Source organism: Neopsephotus bourkii, unplaced genomic scaffold, assembly GCF_033783945.1.
Source record: "Neopsephotus bourkii isolate Nb327-2 ecotype Australia unplaced genomic scaffold, CSIRO-AGI_Nbou_v1 NB_196, whole genome shotgun sequence".
In the NCBI taxonomy this organism is placed as follows: domain Eukaryota; kingdom Metazoa; phylum Chordata; class Aves; order Psittaciformes; family Psittacidae; genus Neopsephotus; species Neopsephotus bourkii.
In genome coordinates, this window is record NW_026900709.1 from 9,378,582 (window position 1) to 9,401,830 (window position 23,249).

Here is a 23,249-nt window from a genome sequence, read left to right on the forward strand (position 1 = left end):
AATTGTCTGCCTGTTGCTCAGAGGTGTGGAATCAAGTAACAAGCAAGGTAGCAGAGTAAATCACTCCAGGTGGAGGGTTTCCAGCCTGCCCAGTGCAATGTTGTGCCTGGCAGTGCCTACCTGTGTCCTAGTGGCAAGTGGAGCAAGAACGAAGGTGCATAGCAGGTCCATGGGGTGCTGCACAGGATGGCCACTGTCACACCTGGTGGCATCTGGGATCAGCGTCATGCTGATGTGCTGGTGTCCACTAGAAGTGTGTGGGGGTTTGGTTTGTTTTCCTTTGATGACTGATTTTTCTGGAACTGCAGCAACTGAAGCTGGAAGCAGTAACTATTGTGAGAGCAGTGCTCTGCCTGTCAACAAAGGCTCTGTTGTGTTGACACGCAGCGCAGTGCCTGAAGCTCAGGATGTGTTCAGCCTATTTACTTTTATTCATATTTGAGAAAATCTGGCATGACTGCTAGAGAATAGTAGCATATATTAAGGCCTGTTTTGATCAAATGGATGGTTGATACAAAAACGTACTGTGATTTGTTCCTGCTGGCAGTTTGCATGGCAAAGGCAATTAACTACAACTCTGAACTGCCAGTATGACCTTAAACAAAATTAATCATCTCAGATTCCATCCTGGCAAATCACTCAACAGAGTATACATGAAAGAGGAAAGTCAGAAAACCTGTTGCAAGATCTGGATACTCAGAGTAGCACAGCTCCAGCCAGAGTACAAATGAGAGTGCCTTTTGGGTTGTTGTCTTGGATTATTGAACGAAGCTGCAAGAGTTCTGCCTCTTTTCTCTGCAGGAGGGAAGCCTCGTTCAGTCACTTTGAAGAGATTCTATTCATGACCTGGAAAATGGAGAAGTTGGGTCATGTCATTTGGACTTCTCTCCCACTCCTCTCCAGTAACTATGAGAAATGAATTAGTCAATGCATACTGAAATGTTTGAGATCCACAAGCCAAAAAAAAAAAAAAAAAAAAAAAGAAAAAAGCTCAAAAAGTACATAGTCTTGTCATAAATAGCTGTACTTTCATTTATTGTACAAGCTATGTGACAGGAATGGTACACAGAATGTAATGCCTCCACTATGGAGGCTTTTGGAAGTGTGAAATAACAAAAGAAAAATTCAGTATGGCAGGCAGTAGTTGTAGTTGCCTTTGTTGATGTTTGTTTTCTCCTTTTAAAGATATATGTGCCAGTGACTTTCACTGAGTTTTCTCTTGTGCTAGACATTGGTGCTGGGTATCAGGTCACTTATCTAGTATTCTGAAATACTATTTGTCCTACAGTCAGAGGTTACAAAGATATAGCCTGTGTGATCCTAAGTAAATGTTGAACAATGAAAGCTGCTTTCTATTGTCTTACCTTCTGACCACAGGTATACAATATATAAGAAGACTGACCTAAAAGTTGTATCTGGCACATTCTTAAACCATTACTGCACACATTTAAAATATTGTTAAAATTTTTCTCTTTAAATAAAGTATAAAATAAATTTTAAGGTTTTCTACAGCAGTTACTCTTGGTGGGAAGCTAACAAAGATCACTTATCTGTTTATCTCTACAGGTTATTAGGGAAGTTTATTTTACTCTTCCTCTTCTTTTGCTGCTGTTTTAAATACTAGTCCAGGAAAGCAAGACCAAACAGAAAAGGTATGTTCTTGAGGCTGACAGGCCTTGGCCAACTGGCCTCCTCTGAAAATTTTAATGACAATTCTTTCTTTGGCTCTTGCACATCCAATGGGTTGTGCTGCTAAGAGGGGGACAGCTTTCTGAGTCAAGCAGAGGCCAGGGACCAGGTGAGAACCACCAGCATGCTCCCATAGTGACACAGGGTGGTTGCTACAGCAGATGTTGACAGGCAGCCATCAGAAAAGCAGGAAAACAGTGGTTTTGCAAACTGTGCTTTGAGGGGAGAAACCAAGCAGTTGCAGCCTATGTTTCATGTTTGGAGTTAGTTTTCATGTTTGGAATGAGATATAGTAAATAATACTCAGTTGCTCTGCAAATAATAAGAGCAAAATTATTGTTAAGGTAGAGTTTGCAGAATCCTTTTTTTTTTTTTTTTTTTTTTTTTAAGAGAGCCATTATGTAGCCTAAAAATGACTGCAGGAGATTTAAGTCTGACAGTACCATGACCCAGGGCAGTTAGACTGAATGCAATACAAGCATCCTAGCTGGCTTTCTCAAAGCATTTCTTTCCCCGTTTGCTTGTATTATGTTAGCCTTGGCGCAACAGGGTTTCAGGATGTTTGTCCAGGAACCTGGACAGAGGACACGCCATTAGCTGCAATACGGGTGAAACAAAATCCGCGTTGCAGTTACTGAAATACGGATGGCAAAGGGCCGCAGGTGGAAGCCGACATCTGCCTGAGGCTCTCTGTCAACGGCCAGTTTGCACCTGAGATCGATTTGATTTGCATTCAACACACGCTCAGGCACGCGTATGTCCAAACTATAAAGCACGACTGCTGGTGAAGTATCTACAGTCGGTCACGCTCTGGCCTGTCCCACGCCGGGCATTTACAACGGCCGCTCCGTAGTAACAAGGCGGCCGGTACGGCGGTAGGGGACCTGGCCGGGGCCTGCAGCGCTCGGCACCCTCTAGCGGGGCAGCGGCAGCCCATTGTCTCCCGCTGGGGTGGGGCTTCCCGCTGCCGCCTCTCTGCCGGGCCGGGTCCCGCGCAGCTGCCGCGGTGGCTCCGCGGGAAGGGCGGGCGGTACCGCAACTCCGCGCCCCGCAGGCGGCGGAGATCTGGCGAGTGCAGCGGAGTGCAGTGGAGGCGGACCCGGACCCGCCAGCACCCGGCGCTCGCTGTCTACTTGCCGACGGGGGAGGGGTTGGAGCCACCCCCGTCCCCGGGGGCTGCCGCCGGGCCAGCGAGGCGGTACGAAGCGACTGAGGGCAGGCGCCGTAGCTTGGGGAGAGCGGGCTGGTCCAGGCTCCTCCCCGCATCCGCCTGCCCTGCCGCCGGCGTCCTCCCAGCTTGGGCACCTGGAGCGCTGCAGCGGGGTGAGTAGCCGCGTCCGGAGGGGCTCTTCCTTTGCCTTGGCCCAGCGGAGGGGCGGCCCCAGCCGCAGCGCAGGCCCCGCGGCCTGGCCGGGCTTTGTTCCGCGGGCGGCGGCGTTCGAGCTGCTGAGCGCCCCGCTCCTTCGGGCGGCGGCGGCGGCTGGCTCCCAGCCCTCCCGGGGGGCGGTGTTGGCCCGGCTTTGCGGCAGGGCAGCCCTCCCGTGCACGGCCTTCGTGGCCGGCGCCGCATCCCAGCGACGGGCGGGAGGGTAACGCGGTACCTGGCGGCTCTCTGCGGACTCGCGTTCTCCCCTCCGCCTTCCGCTGTTTCTCTGACCCTTTTTAGGTCCCTCTGGCTTTTCCCGGGCCAGGGGCACAGCAAGTCGATACAGCCCCGGGGAACCCGTGCAGCATGTTTGGGTGGTGGTCGTGCTGTCGTGACATACGTGGCCGCAGTGGCGGGGGCAGGGGGGCTCCCGAGTGGCGCCCGCCGCCGGGGCTTGCCTTTGTGCGGGCGCGGGAGGGCGGCGGCCCCCTCCCGCCGGGCCCCGTCGCGGGTGTCACGGCAGGCTTGGGGAGGAAGGAGAGCGCTTCGGGCGAGGGAGAGCTCCTTGGAGGGAGCCGGGCGCTGGAGCCGCTTCTTCGGCGCGCTCGGCTTCTGTCGGGGACTTCCCCGGTGTGTCGCCGGTGGTCAGTGGGGTGGCAGGCCGGTGGGAACGAGTCATGGCCGTGTCACTGCCTCGGCGCCGGGCGCTCTGGTTTTCTGGAAGCGCTGCCTGGTCGGGAAGCTGATTCACTGCTGAAGCAGTGGTTGCTCAGAGCCGTGGTTGCCATTTCTTTGAGTTTTTGACAGGTCCATTCTCGACCAATTTTGCCTTTCTCGCCATAGCTTTAGTATCCCTTGCTGGCCCTTAACAGAGGTGTTTGAGCCAGACGGTTGTGGGAGGGAGATGTTGTAACGCACCCTCTTTGTCAAAGAATTTGAACGAGCATATGGAAGCAAGAGTGGAGTCAATAGAGGTGAATGTGGTGGTGTTTGGGTTTTTTTTGTTTGTTGTTTGGGGTTTTTTTGTTTGTTTTAGCTTTAGTAATTTTTTTAATGGGCAAAATTGGTAAAGCCTACATGGATGGCTATTAGTAAATGCTTTTGTCAGTTCTTTCGTCTTTTTTTTCATCCCAAGGGAAATACCGGTCCTTTGCATTTTTAGTATTGCAGTGTCTGCGTTGTCCTAACGATTGGCTGTTGACTTTGTTCACACATTAAAATTCACTGTAATGAGGAAATTATTGTGGATCGTTCTCCCCCCCCCCCCCCCGTGACATTGTCTGGTAGGAATCAGTGTGTAGTAAATAATAAATACTGTTAGTGCATTATAGGAACAATGATGGCAATAAACTTTGTGCTGATAAGGGTTCTTTTTTTTTTTTTTTTTCTGAATGCAGGGGTTTTATAGCCCTAGTCCCATTGTCTGTACCAGAAACTTGAGGAGGAAAGGGGGAAGGTGGACCACAGAATAGCGCTGAAGCTTCGTCAGAGGCCTAGTGCTTGCTGGTCACGTGTGGATCATGCTTTACTCCCTCAGGGAAAAACAAAACACCCCCCCTCCCCCCCCAACAAAACAAAACAAAAACCAAAACCAAACCAAACACCTAGGAGCAAGTGAAATGTGTTTTTTAGAGCTGGATTTCAGGATATTGCACAATTCTCTACATCATAGATTGCTGCTTGAACAGTTATGTGAAATGACATCTGTTAACTATTTTTCGTAAATCAGTATGCTGATGGGTGATGTTTTATTTGCAGTTTAGATGATCTGTAACATCAGTTTCCCTAGAAGCAAAAGCTAAGAGAAGAAACCACATGTGTCTTTACATTTCTTACAAGAATCAGTCCCATATCTCTTGGAATTGTAGGCTATAATTCTAAATTTGCTGTGGAATCATATTTCTCAGTAAAGCTTATGTAAACATGGGAAATGTACATAGCTTTGTTATTTTCCAGCAGCAGAATAAATGAGTCAGGTGAAGATCAGCTCAGTTTCATTTGGCTGCTCCATGGGGGCGGTAGTAGGGAGGAGTACTAGAAGTACTTCTGGAAGACACTAGGTATGCTTGTTGATAGTGAACTTCAGTATAATGCTACATAACTGTTGAGTCCTTAGGAATAGAGTAGTAAGAGGAACAGCTTTATTCCTAAGTGACTATGGGTGGTTGGAGAAATACAGAATGCCTTCACTAGGTAGCTTCTGATAAAATAGGCAAAGCCTACCTTAGGGTGTTGTAGGGGTAAGAAATGATGTTGCAGGATTTTCCTCTGCATCTCTGTTCAAGCTTTCTTGAGTGCTTGCTATTAATATTCTTGTTTCTGATCTATAGGTGTGTACTCTTGCCTTCTCTCCGTCTTTCTGAGGCTTCTAGTTTATTTGTCTGACTAGAAAACTTTGGTAATACAAGTTTTTTGTTTTCATTTTTTAATTTAAAACTTGTGAGAGAGATTACTATGACTGCTGCATCTGAGTAACTATAAAACCTATGACATGTTTAGCATGTTGGCTTTGCCTGTAGCACAGTATATACTAATTTTTGGTTTGGATTTTGGTTTGGAGGTTTTGGATTTTGTTGATGAGTGGAATTTGATCAGGTACAAGGTTTCATTCAAGTCTTAAAGCATTTGCTGAGTTTTTATTTTTGATGCTTATGTCAGTTCTGCATCTTCTAACACAAATAGGGACTATTCAAATCTTTTTAATTCACAGTATAATTTTCCTTTTTTAGTTCTATAGCAGTGATCAGCTTGTAGGAATACTTTCTTCCTCCTCTTCACAAAGAACACTGACACTGTTCCAGTTTCGATTTTTGCCTAAAAATCTGTGGCGATTGCCTCTGACTGAAAGCATACTACAATGATTCTGGTTCTTGTTACTTTCCTGCTGCTTCCGGTGCTGCCTCAGGAGCATTGCCTGCTAATTATAAACAATGTTGATGTCTACCATATGTTTTGGTAAAAGATGCAGGATTCCTGCTGTCTCAACTTGAATGCTTAGCTTACGAGTATTTGTGAATATATGATGGAAATGTTGACTCCCCTCTAATGCAGCTTTGTAATAAACCCTTGTTTTCAACCTCCAAGGAAATAAAGTTTTCGATTGGGTATTAACATCTAAAAATATGGCCAAATGCTGTTTTCATTTAAATTTGCAGAACCTGGGAACCAGAGCTCAGACTTATATCCCTAACAGTGTTGCATTGCAGTACCAATGGTAAGTAAGATCAATCTCTATCGAGCATAAGATCTTTACAAATTTCATGCAGTATTTGGTTTTTCTGAAGCTTTGACCCTGATAAATACACTGCATAGACCAGTACCTTTTCAAATGGTTTTGCACAAACTTATTTAGGCTGTAACTCATACCTTTTTTTAATTTACGTACTTTACTCTGGTTTTTGTATTGTGGCTTAAAAAAAAAATAATTGAAAGGTGCTATAATGGAGGCCAAGGCTTCTGATACTAAAGTTATGTTACATAGTATAGCTTAGATATTATGAAATAGTGCAGCTTGTCTTTGTGTCTCACACAGAGTAGTGTTTGCAAATGTATTAGAGGGTGTTTTTAAGCATAAGACTGGAGATAAGTGAATTCTGGTTTAAAGGGGGAGCTGTGGCTGTGTGTGAGAGTAAGGAAGGAAGTTTTAAAAGCACTGAGGTAGATTATTGCTGCTCTGATGGGATTGATAAGCTTGTGCACAGGAGGGAAATGAGACACTTGAATACCTTGAGTGAGCAATAGAAAAATGCACTGGCAGGGCTTTTTACTTTTTAGACTACGTGAGTGAGGGATTTTTGAAGTGAGGATATCCTTACAGCAGGCTCTAGATTTTACAAGGAAGCAAGTGGAAAAATCAATATGGAGTGTTGTTTTCCTGTTTCTAGGTGAGAAGATGAGCTGCTGCATTTTGGACAAGCTGAAGTTTGGAATGCTGGGCCATAAAGAACCCATTAAGAAGGAAATTACAATAGTTAAGAGGAGATGAAGGTATGATTTAGGGCTTTGCAGAATCAGTGGTTCAAGAGAGTTAGATGTAGTAGGCACATGAGAATTCAGAGCCAAGCTAAACTGTGGTATTAGTGGAATTGAATTTGGGATATGTTCTTAGATATCATGAGGGATGAATGTTGACTACACCAAATAAGGCCCAAAAAAAGTGCTATTTGAAGAATAAGATGAATAGGGTTGATGTTAACTGCATGTTTTGGTCACTAAAAGATATGTATGGCTGAACTTGAGGGAAAGGGTCAGGGTGGGCACATGATAAGTCGATGGAAGGTGCTGTGGGTTATCTGCATTTCAGTGTTGGTAAAAGCAATGGTTTCTTTTTAATCAATGTACCCCCAATGCAGGTTGTCCTTTTTCTCTCTGCTAGAGTAGTGTTTGTTAATTCTTTCATGTTGCATTCTAATTTGGTCTTAGAAAATAGTAGCAGTGGAAAATGTACAAGTGTTACAGCTATGCAAGATGTTCCGGGTAGCAGTTTACAGTGCTTGATTTTATATGCTCAAATGTGACCATTTATGATAGTGGAATGATACATATTTTATTTCAAGGGGGTGGGAGAGATGCTGTGGTTACTGCAGGTGCTTGCTGTGGCCAGTTTAATTTGTGGTTTGCAGCCGAAATGTTCAGAATTTTCAGTGTGAGTACAAAACCTGAAGACATTGTGCAAATTAAGGAAATATTTATTTCTCTTGCACACAGTAATTAAAGGGCAGCATAAAATTTTTTTTTATATAGTAATGAATGTATTTCTGAAATATTTTGAAATGTAAAAATGTGAATGAACAAGTTATCCATGTCCTAGATCTGGTATATTTCAATCTCTTCCACTTCCGTGTTTGGTTAAGATTAACAAATTACTTATTTATTCCTTATGAATAAATTTTTATTACTGTCCTCATTGTGTCTACTTTGTGTGTTGTATGGGGCATGAGGGGGTAGACACTACTATAATTTTTTTCTATTTTTTTTAAATATCAAGGAAATTGTTTAGGATGTTTCAAGGTCCACATAAAACCTTATTTTTGAGCTGAGAACTTTAGTCAGGTATCAAACCTGAAGTCTGAGCTTCGTAAACAGTCTCTTTCTTAGCCTCTTTTTAATTTTCTTCTTGTTTTCTCTAGCTAAAAAGGACGACTGCTTTTGTGTTTGCTATACTTAATGTCTACACTCCCCACTGTACTTTTCATCTCAAACAATCCCTTGCCCTTTCATACTCCCTGCCACTCAAGATGGCTTTTGGTTTAGAAGAGTATTTCTTTTTACTTCTGTTTAGTTGTAGTGGCACTATATTGAGCTAAGAAGTGATTCCTGAGGGGCTGAGCTGCATGCGCTTTTAACCAATGCCAAGTATGTGTATCGTTATTGTAGATTGTTTTCTTATATAAATGTTATAAAAGGAACAAGAAGTTCTAGGCTTGCACCCCAGAGGACAATTATTTTTCATTTGCTCCACGCTGCCAACAGTTGCACTCATCAGTGCAGCTGTTTGTTTATGGCCTGAATTGTCTACTCTCATTCCTCCCATTGTCTTAGTTTTATGAAGTACTGGAGGCCTAAGAGCTGTCTGTGATCTTCCATCACACAAACTGGTTTTGAACAGTTCCTGAAGAACCAGTGATAAGGTGCTTGTTTCCCCTAGCTCATTCTTGCAAGCTTTTATGATGTATTTGTTTGGTGGTTTGTGTTTTTTGTGTTTTTGTTTGTTTGTTTTTTAGTAGAAAGAGCTAGCATATGTCATTTTATTTTACTATTAATTGATTATATTTCTACTCCCCTACCCCCTGTGATGCAGAAACTATTTCTGTGGGAGAATTTATGATCTATGTGATTTCTGTCTTATTTCCACATAGATCATAAATTCTGAATAAAATTTAAAAAACTGAACCTCTTTTTTTTTTTTTTTTTAAATGGGTGTTGGGAAAGTACAATGAAAACTTCTCTGCTTTCTTTGAACTTAACATTTCAGTTGACCTATTGGTATGTAGAAAGTGGTGGAAGAAGCACCCTCCCAAACTGCATTATTTTACGTATTATGTGGACATTTGGTTCTGAAATGAGTCTGGGTTGTAACAGATAACTGCAACGTCTGCTGTTTTGGCTGCCTGTTGCAAGGAGGATATAAGGTAGATCAGAGTCTTTTGCTGCCTGTGGTAACATCCTACAAGGGAAAGCTACAGGATTCTACAGGGATATAAGCATGAGGTCTCCCTCTGTAAATGTGGCAGAAAAGGAAATGTAAGCATGCATCCAAAACCTGTGACTTTCTTTACTATTCTAGGTTAAAGAAGCCTGAAAACTGCTGTAACTTAACATACAGCATAAGTGTTTAGCTTGGCCTGAGGTTGGAAAGGGTAGAAAACTTTAGCAAGATATCATTTTTTTTATGTCATGTTATAGCATCATTACAAACTTCTGCCTGTGCTCCTTAAGGTTGGAGCTAGACTGCTGCTTGTGGACATGGCCTTTGAAATCCAAAGATGTGTTAGTCTTTGAGAGAGTGCTGACTGCTGCACAGTAATCTGTACGTGCCCTTGTATGAAAAGACTGAGGTACCAGTATTGTGTTTCACAGCTGTACATGCAGATGCTGTTAGGCATCCACAGTTACATTGTTTCTGTGCCTGGTTCTCTTCTTTCTGACACTTGCTCTGAGAAAAAAGTCTACCATTCTGTGAAATGGATTTGGAGAAGGCTGAGGTTCTTAATGAATTCTCTGACCACACCACCCAGGTCTTGGAAGGCAGATGCAGGGACTGTGAGAATGAGGACCCTAGGCCTACTGTAGGCGAGGATTTGGTTGAGACTATCCTAAGAACCTGAATGTGCACAAGCCCATGGGTCCTGATGAAATCCATCCATGGGTCCTGAAGGAGCTGGCAAATGAAGTTGCTAAGCCACTGTCCATCATATTTGAAAAATTGTGGCAGTCAGGTGAAGTTCCTGACAACTGGAAAACAGGAAATACAACCCGCATTTTCAAGAAGGGGAAAATGGATGATCCAGTCAGCCTCACCTCCGTGCCTGGCAAAATCCTGGATCAGATTTTCCTGGAAGGCATGCTAAGACACATGAAAAACAGCAAGGTGCTTGGTGACAGCCAGCATGGTTTCACGAAGAGGAAATCCTGCCTGATCAATTTGGTGGCCTTCTATGATGGGGCTATGGAACTGTGATGGATGGGGTAGAGCGGTTGACGTCATCTGCCTGGACTTGTGCGAAGTGTTTGACACTGTCCCACATAAGATCCTTGTCTCTGAACTGGGAAGACATCAATTTGATAGGTGGACCACTCGGTGGATGAAGAACTGGCTGGATGGCCGCACACAGAGTTGTGGTCAGTGGCTCAATGTTTGGCTGGGAGACCAGTAATGAGTGGTGTCCCTCAGGGATCTGTGTTGGGACCGATCTTGTTCAACATCTTCGTTGCTGACATGGACAGTGGGATTGAGTGCGCCCTCAGCAAGTTTGCCGATGACACCAAGCTGTGTGGTTCGGTTGATACGCTGGAGGGAAGGAATGCCATCCAGAGGGACCTTGACACGCTTGTGAGGTGGGCTGATGCCAACCTCATGAAGTTTAACCATGCCAAGTGCAAGGTCCTACACCTGGGTTGGAGCAATCCCAGGCACAGCTACAGGCTGGGCAGAGAAGAGATTCAGAGCAGCCCTGCGGAGAAGGACTTGGGGGTGTTGGTAGATAAGAAAATAAACATGAGCTGGCTGCAGTGTGAGCTTGGAGCCCAGAAAGCCAACCGTATCCTGGGCTGCATCAAAAGGAGCATGACCAGCAGATCGAAGGAGGTGATCCTGCACCTTTACTCTGCTCTCGTGAGACCTCAGTTGGAGTATTGTGTGCAGTTCTGGTGTCCTCAACATAAAAAGGACATAGAACTGTTGGAACAAGTCCAGAGGAGGGCCACGAGGATGATCATGGGACTGGAGCACCTCCAGTATGAAGACAGGTTGAGAAAGTTGGGGCTCTTCAGCCTGGAGAAGGGAAGGCTGCGTGGAGACATCATAGCAGCCTTCCAGTATCTGAAGGGAGCCTATAGGGATGCTTGCTGGGGAGGGACTCTTCATTAGGGACTAGTGACAGGACAAGGGGTAATTTAAAACTTAAAGAGGGGAAATTTAGATTGTATATAAGGAAGAAAGTGTTTCCTGTAAGGGTGGTGAGTTGCTGGAATGGGTTTCCCAGGGATTTTGTGAATGCTCCACCCCTGGCAGTGTTCAAGGCCAGGTTGGACAGAGCCTTGTGTGACAGGGTTTAGTGTGATGTGTCCCTGCCCATGGCAGGGGGTTGGAACTTGATGATCTTGAGGTCCTTTCCAACCCTAACTATTCTATGATTCTGTAATTCTGAATGAATAGGTAACTGACATTGAAGTTAAAATTTAGTTTTTAAGTGGATGTCATAACCTCTCGCTCATTTGTTCTCCATTTGCTGGTTCACATTTCATTATATTACTTGTTACTTCTTTTTACCACTCATCCTTTATTTCTTACAGAATTGTTGAGGGGGGTGAAAAGGGTGGGAAGTGAATATAAGGAAGATGGATTAAATTGAGGAACCAGTTAATAGACCCTTCTTCTAAATTTTATTATTACCTATTTTTACCAAATAAAGTGTACAAGGTAAGGATTGAACCTGCAGATGAAAATGGGGCAGAAGAAATTCAGTTTTTTCCAAGCTTAAATTTCTTATGGCTGTGACAGTGTGCTTTTGGATCCCAGCCTAGCAAACTGTTAACCCTAGGTTTAACCAAAAGTAGAGCACATTTTCAATCTGTCCATTCATCTGCTGTCACAAGTTGCCAAGGTAAAGTGCTGACTGTATGTGTAATGGAACTGACATGATATGGTTACATTTTGCTTTTAATAAGCTTGCATACTGATGAAATCTAAGTCTGTGGTTTTTATTTTCTTTAGTGTGAATTAATAGGTTATAGAAGGTCAGGAATATTTTCCTTGTGTACAACTTGAAAATCAGGCATAATATAAAACTTCAGTATACCCTTTTTTATGAATATTTTTAACAGACAGTCAAAAAAAGAATAAAAGCAAATAGAAAGAAATAATTGAAAAGAAAAAGAACTGGATTGGATCTTACCAGTGTATGTGGAGTATCTTTTCTCCTGAGATCTTAAAGGGCTCTAATGTTAAATTTATTAGTGCTGCTCATAATATGTTAAAAAGTAAAAACCAAACACTCCATTTGACTGCTTAAACTGATGTTCATCTGTCAGGTTTTATTGTTATTTTAAAGATGTCCAGCTGAGTAACCCAGTTCCATGTGCTCTTTAATTGAAGACAGCCTTAACTAATGAACGCTTACAACCTATTTCTACTTTTGGGGCAGGTTTGATGGGCTTCTCAAATTACCCTGGGATATCAGCCCTGGAGACACCTTTTTTCTGTTCTCTATGTCATCTGCCATTTAGCAGTGGGAGAGATGACATCCTTTAATGTATCTTTAAAGGAAGGTGAAATACTAATCTACATAGATGAAGATGATATTCAGCTTTCAATGTCTTTCACACATGGATTTTTATTTCTGTGTGTAACAGAGGAACTTTTTAAGCTGAGCCAGGGAAGGCATGAGGTAAATGCTTTGTGGGCTGAAGTTAGCACCTGAAAATCCACTGCATGCTGGCTTCAGGAAATGAAGCTGCTAATTTTGAAGGTATGCAATTCAGAAGTTGATTTTAAAAGAAAAAGAGAATTTCATTCTATATGATTGAGGCTTTTTTCTTCAGACCTTCAGAATATCTGTTACTTATGCTATTGTTTGTGCTGTACTTGCAAGCTGCTACAGTTTTGAATGTAGCTGCCCATCAGCTTCTTGGTTATTTATGGGCAGATCTGTGGAGTTCCTTCTAATCTCTCAAGTCTTCTAAAACATTAATGAATTAAACATCACAACTCTTGTAAACAGGGAATTAGATGGAGGGACTGAATGAAGACTAAAAGGGATAAATGACTTGCTGAAAGCCGTATGTATATTTCATCACAGAACAAGGAATACAAACATGATTCTCCTTCCTAGCTCCCCTTCCCTCTAACTTTTAGTCCTGTGCCTAACAGACCAGCTGTGCTTTTTTTGCTTCATACATGATGAGGGAATGAAAAAAGTACTCATTCTTTGAAACTTTCAGTAGATACTTGAGAACAGACTAACCCATTTAAAGACCATATACCATGTACTGAGAATACTAAATGCTTCAGGTCTAACAAATTTGAGTAAAAGTGTTCTGAGCCTGAATTTGTTTTGGTTGTTAATGTTTTGATCAGTGATTCCCATTGGGTTGCTTGCAATGAAAACTGTTGTGAGGGCAGCTTTTCTCTCTCAGTGGTCTAGTCAGTGCTAGTCCGTCAACTTCTCTGCTCCCTGTCTTTAATAGACTTCTAAAATGGCTTTAACTAGTGTCTGGGCATTTATTTTTTCTATTAGATGATGTGTAGCAGAAAATGCAGGTGGTATTTTTCATTAATCTCAAGTTATGCACTTCTCTGCTGAATTACACTTGGTTCTTATTGTATGTTTTTTGTGGCATTTTTATTTAAAAAAAATATTTAAAAAAAAATGGGCAACCAAAAACTATTAGAATTTTAAACTGTGAGTAAACCAGTAATTTAGTCTTTTGAGAGCTTAGAAATGACATGGGATGCAGCCTACCAAGTTATGATTTGATTTCAGTGTAGTGCAGCCTGAAACATTGTTTGCGTTTTTATCTCTTCTGTAATTTGTTTTTTTTTTTTTACTATGTGTTTACTGTTTCCCCAGCTTCCCATCCTCCCCCTAATGTATACCTATTTCATGTAAGTTTGTGTTTAAGAGAATTTTCTCCACAAGTATTACTAGTTTCTACTTGGTGGGGGTGGTTGAAAGAGTGTTCTAGTTCATTGGAACACCTTTCAGATATTTAGGTTTTAAGCACAAATATTATGTGGATTTAGTCTTGCCAGCTTTCCATGGAAATCTTCAGAAGAATGAATACATTGTTAGAGATTAACATTGTTTTATTGATTTAAAAACCTGAAAGCCTAGGTTATTCTAAACAAGTTCAGTGAGGTTCTTCATTCTAAGTTCTTTTATTTAACATATTTCCTGTATACACAAGTTTTACAGTTCAAGCATATGGTATTTTAATTGGCAGAATAGGTTGCAGGTGGGCATGCAGCACTCTAGATTGTTTCTGAAATTCAGCAAACAGATTTAACCTCTTTAGCTTGTTTGATATCTGTAAAATTTGAGCATACAAAAGTTATGTCATTTGTTTTGGAAGTGATAAAATTCAGCTTCTAAGTATTTCACTTTCCTCAAGTGAAATTTGTTCTCTTCAGTGCTTTTGTTTTCCTTCTGTAGCTTTTTTTTTTTTATTTATTTAATGAGCCCAAATACATTTTTTTTATTGATGAATAGACACTGGATCTGTTTCTTTCAGCTAAATAGTGGTACGACATTGAGCAACACATCATTCTTTCCTCATGCTAAATTGAGAGCTTGATGACCAGTTTAAGAGCCTGTTATTTTTTCTTTCTCCAAATAAGCTAAAAAGGATTTCTTTTACTTGTAGGTCTAAATATGCTTACCTGCTTTTTACCAGTGTACCCTTTTAAAACACCTTTGATAGCTCCCAGTGGAAAGCAGGTGACAGCTGTCTTGAAATTGTTTCTCTTTCCAATGTTAAAAAACCCACATTTAATTTAATCATTCTGAGATTCTCTGGAGCGTTAAGGAAGATAGAGAAGGATGTAAAACCTTATTTCTAAACCTGAAGAATTTTTTTTTTTTTAATGTGTTCTGGTAACCTACTCTGAGAGTTTTCTTGTAGATGGAACACATCAAAGCTCTTACAGAAGAGAGGCAGTTGAAAACTACAGGAGTTGTTGGAGCAAAGGCTAGGTGTTTGAAATTATCGGCAACTGATCTAATTGTTCTGACTCACCTCCCTCCACTCGAATGAACAGAATGCTTCCTTTGGTTCCAGGAAATACTGAACAAAAGAACTATTTTGATCCATGGACAGTGCCACCACTGTGGCAGAAAGCCAGGCAGTGCTTTCATGCTAAATAAATGAGTCTTTTTGCAACCGCAGGAAAACATGCTCCCTTGAGTCAATAAGTTGATGCAAACTTTTGTTCATATGTGAAAGTATGAAGAAAACAAAGTGTGTGTAGGTTTGGGTTTTCTTCATTGGTTATAATAAAGAGCTGTTTATAATAATCTTGAAATATAACTTGGGGAGGAGAGGGAAAAATCATTACCTGGTACATAGTCCACATCTTCAGAAGAAAAGAATACTGCCAAAGTTAAATAGTTCACACAGGGTGGCTTGAGCATGGTGTTGGAGAGAGAGAAATTACAGCCTGAGTCATTCTTGAGTTTTGTGGCTTATGGACATGTTTTACGTTTTATAACCTACAAATTTTTGTCTGAAGCATACAGGAAGCATACGTAATAGGATGCTTTTTTGAGTAATTGTTTAAAGTGCAAACTGTCTTAGGATTACTTTTTCTGGAAGAACTGAAGTTTGCTTCCTTCTGTAGTATGGGAAATGTGTATTTCATATAACTGACAAAAATTACCCAAGTATGGAGATTTTGAGATAAGGGATGGGAAAGAACATTGTGAAGCATTACATATTGGAATAGAGAGGGGCAGTATAAAATTGTTGAAATGTTATTTCTGTTCCATAATAAAAATAATTTGTTTTTTTTTTTTGTTTGTTTGTTTACAATGAAGCACGTTGTTTTAACAAGAAAAGAAACAACTATTTTATTTTACCCCTGGCTCTCTATTTAGGGTGCTCTGTTTATTTGTTTGTTTGGTGTTTTTTTTTTTCCCTTCTTTCTCCTAGATAGTTTATAGTTTTCATTCAGTTACTTTAACTTCAGTTGCTCCCCCTTCATCCCCATTCCTAGCCCCCTTCCCAAAGAAAATACTTCTGTTAGTGTGGATGAATGCTGAAAAACCCAGATGGAGAACTTCAGGTTGTGGTCTAAAGCCGTATGTCTACAATTAAAGAAAAGAATTTTTTTTATGTGTTTCTGGCATGTATTTTTGGCATTGATGTTGGCATGTATTTTGAATATTGTATTTCTATGCAGAATTTCTTTTTTTTTTTTTTTTTTTTTTATTCTATGCATTTATTTGTGCAAGTATGAACTTGGAAAGGCTTACAAGCAGATGCCAGTTGCTACTTTGTGTAGACTGAAAGAGGAGGTTGAATTCAAGTATCCTCTTGATTTCTCAAGGAAACACAGAAGTGTAATCACGGTGAATTGCAGTTCTTAACGCAATAAAAATGGGATGAGGGTAAGAAGGGATTTGGAGAAAAAAGGAGGAGAATTTCCAACTATAGGTTAGACATACTTATTTTGGCTGTTGGGTGCTTTTCTTTAATTAAAGACCTACTAAAGGCAGGGTAATGACAGTGTCCTGATGTATATGTGGCATTAGATTTTGAAAGAATTACTATATTCCTGGTAATATGAGACAGAGTCTGCCAAAGTGTAATTTAATTTACACCTATTTTGCACCTGAATGACTGAGCAAATGGATGATCTACCCCTAAATTAATTATAATTTAATAGGGTTGGGAAATAGGGCTTTAAACCAGTGTCCTTGGTTGAGATTTTGCTTTGAATTTTTATTTTATTTTTTTAATGAGGAAGAAATCTTTAGACTTGCATGGGAAAATGCATATGGTAATGTTTTTTCTTTTACAGTTGTTTTTACAATACAGGGGAGTTTGGTTACAGTGTTCTGTGCTGCTTTCAGAAAAAGTACAGAAGTGTTTTGGCCAGTGCTCAGTCTGGTGAAATGTCATAATTGATTTTGCATGCTTGACAGCTTTAACTTCTTCTGTTTCAGAGCTGTGAAAATTATCTGATGTAGAATGGAAGCTTCGGTAATATTACCCATTCTGAAGAAAAAACTGGCTTTTCTTTCAGGTATGGTTTCTGTTTTCCTCAATTGGTTCCTCCCTGCATAACTTGGATGGAATTTGTAGGTTGGTTGATTGTATTTGCTGGATGTATTTAACAGGTACTGTTACATTGTTGGTTGGCACTTTGTTGTATATCAAAAAATATCTCTGAAATTTTCAATCTAGTAGCCGAGGTATTACTGTTTGCATTTAGCACTTGTTTTCACTGTAGCCTGTAACTCAACCCACAGAGTTGATGTCGTGAAATTTCAGTCCATATTTAAAAGAGTGGTGATTTGGCAGGCATCCGAGAATAATCCTTTCTGGGTTTTTTTAATGTGGTTTTAGAAATGCATAATGAATATTTTCAGGATTTTCTTGAGAAAATTTTTCCTTCTCTTTCACCCCAGTCTTTTCTTCAAGATATAAACGGATGGAAGCAGAAGTAGCCATGCATTGCGACATTTTGATTATTGCCAAGTAGTTAATTCAGGCAAGGCTGGAATCATCTTTGTATTTATTAAAGCTTGTTGAATCTTGGGTTGAAGAGAAAAACAGAAGGGAATACTTAAAATGATGAATGACATTCTCTTGCTGATTTCACTGCTGTCATGGATGGCTGTGTTAATTCTTTGTGTTTGAGTGTCTACTCCAGGGTAGGTAGACAACTTGCAGAATGCTTCTCAACTTCACAAATTGAGGAGTGTTGCCATAAACGTTCTTGTGGTTCCATTTATTATAGCTAGTCCAGTTTAGCCTGCTCCAGTCACTTGAGAACTGAAACTTGTTCCTTTTGTTAGCAGAACTTGTTTTGCTTTGAATTTGCGTACTGTCCCTAGGAACTGCTAATCAAACAATTCCTAAAAAACAAAGAGAAATCCTCCAGAAACTCAACTTACATTAAAGCCTGGGACAGTGGGCAGTTTCTCTGAAATAGTAGCAGATGTGTAGTATGTTGGTTGTTCAACATTATCCTGCAAGGGAAAGTTCTTATTAACTAGAGTGCATTTTCAATTTGCTATTAAAGCTGCCTGATCCATTTTGAAATGTAGATGTTCTTAGTGGAATGTAATTTATTGAGTGGCGGTTTAAATGCTAGGAACCTTTCTGAACCTACGTATTTCTAAGTAGTTTTGACCTTTTTGGAATTGAGTAGTGTACTAATGGATGCTTTTAATTTAATGAATGGTAAAAATTTATGCAGTAGTTCTTTTAAGTGTTGTTCAGTGTAAGTTAAGGAACCTGACAGAGAAATCAGTTCATTGTCTCTTTAAAGCAAGTTTATTCCATATAGTTTCATAAATAAAAATATGTTAATGATTAAAAAAGTCAGAACACTTAACATTTTAGGAAATGTTCTTCAGTGTTTATATATTGAAGTGTCTTAGCAATTTTGAGTTAAATTGGTGCAAATAATGTTGGCCCTACCACCTTTTTCTGGAAGCAAAACAGAATGGTATCCAACGGGAATGTCTCCTCAAATTTGGCATCCGTGGTTGTGTAGCTTCCATGTTAATGGGTCATTACAAAGAGCAGGGGAAAAAAAAGGCAAGCTACTACTAATTTGTCAAAAAAGCCTGAACAGCTGCTTTGGTGCAAAATGAATTAAAAAAAAATTCTTTTTGCGATGCTCTTGTTTAAGTTAAGGGAAGCAACTATTTTCAGTTTATAAACTATACCCCTTCTGAGTTACAACACACATCAAGTTCGTTTCCTCTGGTTTTATTTTTCATGTTTAATTCTAAACCAAAAGACTCAGATGAGTCTGAGCATAGTGGTTTTTTGTATGATAAGGAGGTGTTTGCCATGCCTGACATGACAATGTAACTGGGTTTATCTCGCTAAATAATGTATTCTGAAGGTGGTGGGTGCATACAATATTTCCTTTAAAAATACAGTTTTAAGTTGTATATCCATCTAAGAATAATTTTATCTTTTAAATAAATGTTGGTCATCATTTTTCACTGAGGAAAAGAATCAGCTATGACTCCTACCTTTTCTCTTGTTCTGCTATGGCAGGTTGAGCTGTTCATACTTCAGTGCAAGGAAGCTGCACAAAAGTCACAGTGCAGGCAGAATGCAGATGTTTGAATCGTTTCTCGTAGTGTTTACAAGCTGGGGAAAAAAACTAGTCATTTGTTACAGAAGATGACTTAAGGAACTGAATAATTTAGATAATTACTGCAGTCTTTCTGTGAAATGCCAAGAGATTACAGTTTTTGGCTTATGTGGTTATTTTTTTCCTAGTCAGTTCAGCAAATAGTGTCTCAATTCAGGTATGAAAGTGAGAATTTCTGTGTGGCTAGTATGTTGCATGAGTGGGCTTCAAGTGTCAATTTTAAACTTTCATTAGTTAGACCCTGTGCAACACTGGAGTCTTTCAGGTCTAAGCAAAACATGAACTACTATTGTTAGCTTCTTTTGTGGGGCCTAATGTTTGTCTCGTGAATCCAGAACTATCTTTGAACAGAACTAGTCCCTTCCAATTATGAGTTGGCTATTGTAAGACTAATTTGCTTTAAATACTAGAAGAAAAAGTATTTTTCTGCAAACCATTCCTTCCCAGGCATGTATATATTAATTAAAATGAACAACTTCAGTGCTGCACTTGTGAGTTCATGGGTAGGGGAGGAGAGAGAAGTGTTAGATACAATTTTTACAAACATATTATCTAGCAGAGTGCTGAGCTGCTGCCATGGCTCCTGGAATTTTGGACCCTGGAAGTTGGTTCAAGGTGACCTTTCTACTGTTCCTGGTAAAAATACCTTCATAACCTCTTGTGTTCTTACTTTTCCAACTGCAGGCTTGCTCAATTTGATCACCAAACTCTGTCTATCCTATTTTTTATTAAAACTTTTGACAGTGTTTTTGTGCTTCCCTACCGCACTAATTTTTAATAGTTCCTCCATTTTATAACATGGAAATAATTTTTGAACTTGGCTGTTGCAAATTTTAGTTTCGAAGAATTTATTTTCTGCGTTCTTAAGGCTTCTACCCTCCCTTCTCGGAGGATTTCCTTATGGATGAGGAAAGACCAAACAATGCCTGAACACTTAAGGAAAGGCTTCTTTATTCATTTTAATGTTTTATTCTGCTGAGAGGTGGTAGCTAACGAGCTGCCATTTAATCAGTGTGACTTCTGAAGCATTTTACAACCACAAATTCAGCTTTTTTCTCTTATTTGTTGGATTTAATGTGTGCTCACAAAGCACTGTAGCAAGTAGAGAGAATATTTTTTCTTTTTCAGTTCAAGTGTACATTTGAGAACAGACATCCAGTTTTTTAAATCAGTAAAGTATTTTCCTTTTCCTTCCACTTACACACTTTGATTTTGAGGTTTTCTGCCACTTGGAAATTAAGAAGGGCGGACAATCTGTAAATAAGTGTTGCTTTAAACTGTGACTCCCTCTTAGTTTGTGTGGAAAGGATCTATCAATTTGTCCTTTCTCATGGAGCACCACACTTTTAATTATTCTATTTGGAAATAAAACTATTAAAGTGCATTGATGGTTTTCCAGCAGTAATTCTTCCCCCCCCTCCCACCCCCCCCAATTAAGTGAGGGCAACACAACTATGGCAATGGACCACTTAAAGCAATAGGTCCAACATATATTGTGTAATCAGTGTTCTTCCATTATCTTGCCTGCATCTCTAACAGCTGGGGGGGATTCTCATCAAATTATGCCAGTGTACCTGCATCAGCAAACGTTGCTGTGCTCATTTGCTTCATGTTATTTCTGCACAGCTGTTACTATTCGTGAAAAGTTATTACTGATTAGACAGAATGTCAGTTCTTCAATTTTAAAGAACTTTATGAAGCAAGAGCATGACTTAATTTTTTTTTTAAACACATGAATAATGCATTTTGAGAATAAAGGTGTTCTTCCTGGGGTTACAGAAATTTACTTTGCTTCTTTTTCACCCTATATAAAGCTGAGAGTTATCTTTGTACAATTTTTCTAACATGTAGAGAACTGCCTCCTACACATACTTAAAAGTATCTTTTGTTTTTAGTATATCTTATTAATAAAATAGCTAATATATTAAAACTTATTCTAAAAAAATAATATTGAATAAAGTGGACAAGGCTTTCATCTACTCCAGATTGTGGAATGCTTACTTTGAAACTGTTTTAATGTACAGATGTGCATTAATTTTAGAAAAATACTCAAGGATTTAAAAAACCACCCCCAATCTTTTAAGATTACTGAAGTTGTGATTTAATAAGCTGTAAACTAAAGAGCTATAGCCTTCTGGATTATGTTTTGATTCATTAATGTTCTTCAATGGATGCGCAAATTCCCCCTCTTCACTTCTCATATTTCCCCTCATGGTCCCCCAACCGAGACACTTGATTGGGCTTTTAAGTTAAGCACTCTTTTCTTCTTGCTGGTTAAACATTAAAAGATTCAAGGGCAGAAAGGGAAGAAAAAATAGGTAAGGTGGTTTGCTCAAAGTGGAGAATATATGAACTATATGAGCTGTTCCAAATTCAGTGGATTTAGCTCAAGTTCTAATTTAAGCTATGAGAAAGAACCTATTTCAAATCCATTTTGATTACTGGTTTATACCTGTGTGACTCAAGAAGTCAGTCTTGACTGGAAACACCAGAAGAAAAAAAATTCAGCTTTCATAATGATCCATGTATTTTTTATTTTTTTTTTTTTTTTTAACTGTACCTTTCCAGAGACTTTCTTGAGAATCTGTGTAGTCAAGAACAACCCAAACCACGGTTGTCGAATAGTCTACTTAAATGCAGCACATCAGCATCACCTAATGCTTTATCTTACTGGATCTCCTAATGGACGTAAAAATATGAGGCCAGCTCTTTCAAGATTTTTGCTGCTGATTATTTCTCGTAAAACTTTTACCAGAAGGATTTAAAAATATATATGAAGATTAAAGCAACTTGTTGGAAATATTTATCTCCAGTGTAAGGTGACTGTTAACGTGTTTTGAAGCAGGTCTGGAAATCCTACGTGTTTGAATGAACTACAAATTCAGAGTATGTGTCATGGGCAGCCTGTGTAGTACAAGATGCTGCTTTTGTGTAGTTGATACTTCTAGGAAGTGTGTTCCAGTGGGAGCTGCTGGGTACATGCTTCGGAAGCTTACTGTTTCTGTCATGCTGGTAATGTAGAAGGACTACAAGATGCTTTTTAACAGTTTAATCTAGACATGCAAAAATAATGTTTTTGGAAAACTTGATTCGTATTGTTTATGTTGAAAGTACCAGATGAAAGACTGTGACAGCTACAGACGTAGTCTGTGCTCTGAAGCCTTGGTGATGCCTTAAACATCAATGTGGTGAATGAATCCTGGGAACTGAGAGGTGCAATGTTAGTTTCATAGCAACTTTGAAGTTTACTTTTATGATGTATTTTGAGACTATGTAACTACAAAGTATTTCTTTTACCTTTTAATCCACCATATTACCTTTCTGATGACTTTTTTTTCCCCTGAAATAGGAGGGAAGGACAGAAGAAGTGGCCTCATTCTGACAATTCCATTATGCCTCGAACAGACAAGCATGGATGAGCTGAGTGTCACACTAGACTACCTGCTAAGTATCCCAAGGTGATTTCAAAGGCATTCTGTTCAGGGCTGCCACCTTTTCCGGTTGTGGTTTTCTGTTGTGTTTTCTTTTTTTCTTCTTACTTTCTCTTCGTTAATGTTTAAAATGTAATACTGTCTGACTGAATCAGAAGCATACATCCTGCTTGACTGGGGGTTACCTACCAAGGTTTGCATATGTCCTGTTATATTGTGTATTTGACACTTTTTTTTTCCCTTGTGTATTTCCTCATTCCTTTCTTGGGATGTTTTTAACTTCTTTTTGATGTCAGTGCTCTTAAATTGCTATGTAAATTAATGAGGCATTCTAATGAAATTCCTAAGCTTCCAAAGGTAGCAATGCCCAAAGTAAAAAAAGCTTCCTCTTCTATCTTTACTATTCTGTGTGCTTTATCTTTGTAGATTGTAGTGCTTAAGTATGTAGCGAGTCTAAAAACATATAACGTCTTACTGAAGTTAGTAATCAACTCAAATGTTTAAAGTTAAAATACTACTTAAATGTGCTGAATTATGATTTGAGTATCCTGTCATTAAGACCTTGCTGTAAAATCATTGTTAAGTTCTGTGCACATAACCCTGCAAGTTTATAGTGGCAATTGTTGGTCCTAGCTTAGTTAACTACATTTTCTTTTTCCTAAGATCCAGAGATTGATCTGTCATAGTTTTTTTTTTTTTTGTTTGT

General features: G+C 39.8%; 1 protein-coding gene across 5 annotated transcripts in view; it reads left to right on the forward strand.

The window, feature by feature from the left end:
* The first annotated feature begins 2,683 nt into the window (after positions 1-2,683).
* The window catches only part of SESTD1 (SEC14 and spectrin domain containing 1), a 58,693-nt gene continuing 38,127 nt past the window's right edge, over positions 2,684-23,249 (forward strand). The window contains exons 1-5 of one of the 5 annotated variants that reach the window (XM_061379355.1): positions 2,684-3,012; positions 6,211-6,269; positions 6,940-7,042; positions 16,939-17,018; positions 22,462-22,570. In XM_061379355.1, coding sequence (XP_061235339.1) covers positions 16,964-17,018; positions 22,462-22,570 — 164 coding nt within the window. In that variant the 5' untranslated portion in view covers positions 2,684-3,012; positions 6,211-6,269; positions 6,940-7,042; positions 16,939-16,963. Of the gene's footprint in view, positions 3,013-4,732; positions 6,270-6,939; positions 7,043-16,938; positions 17,019-22,461; positions 22,571-23,249 lie in introns of those variants that run through there. The other 4 variants (XM_061379345.1, XM_061379370.1, XM_061379339.1 and 1 more) reach the window with 4 other exon arrangements.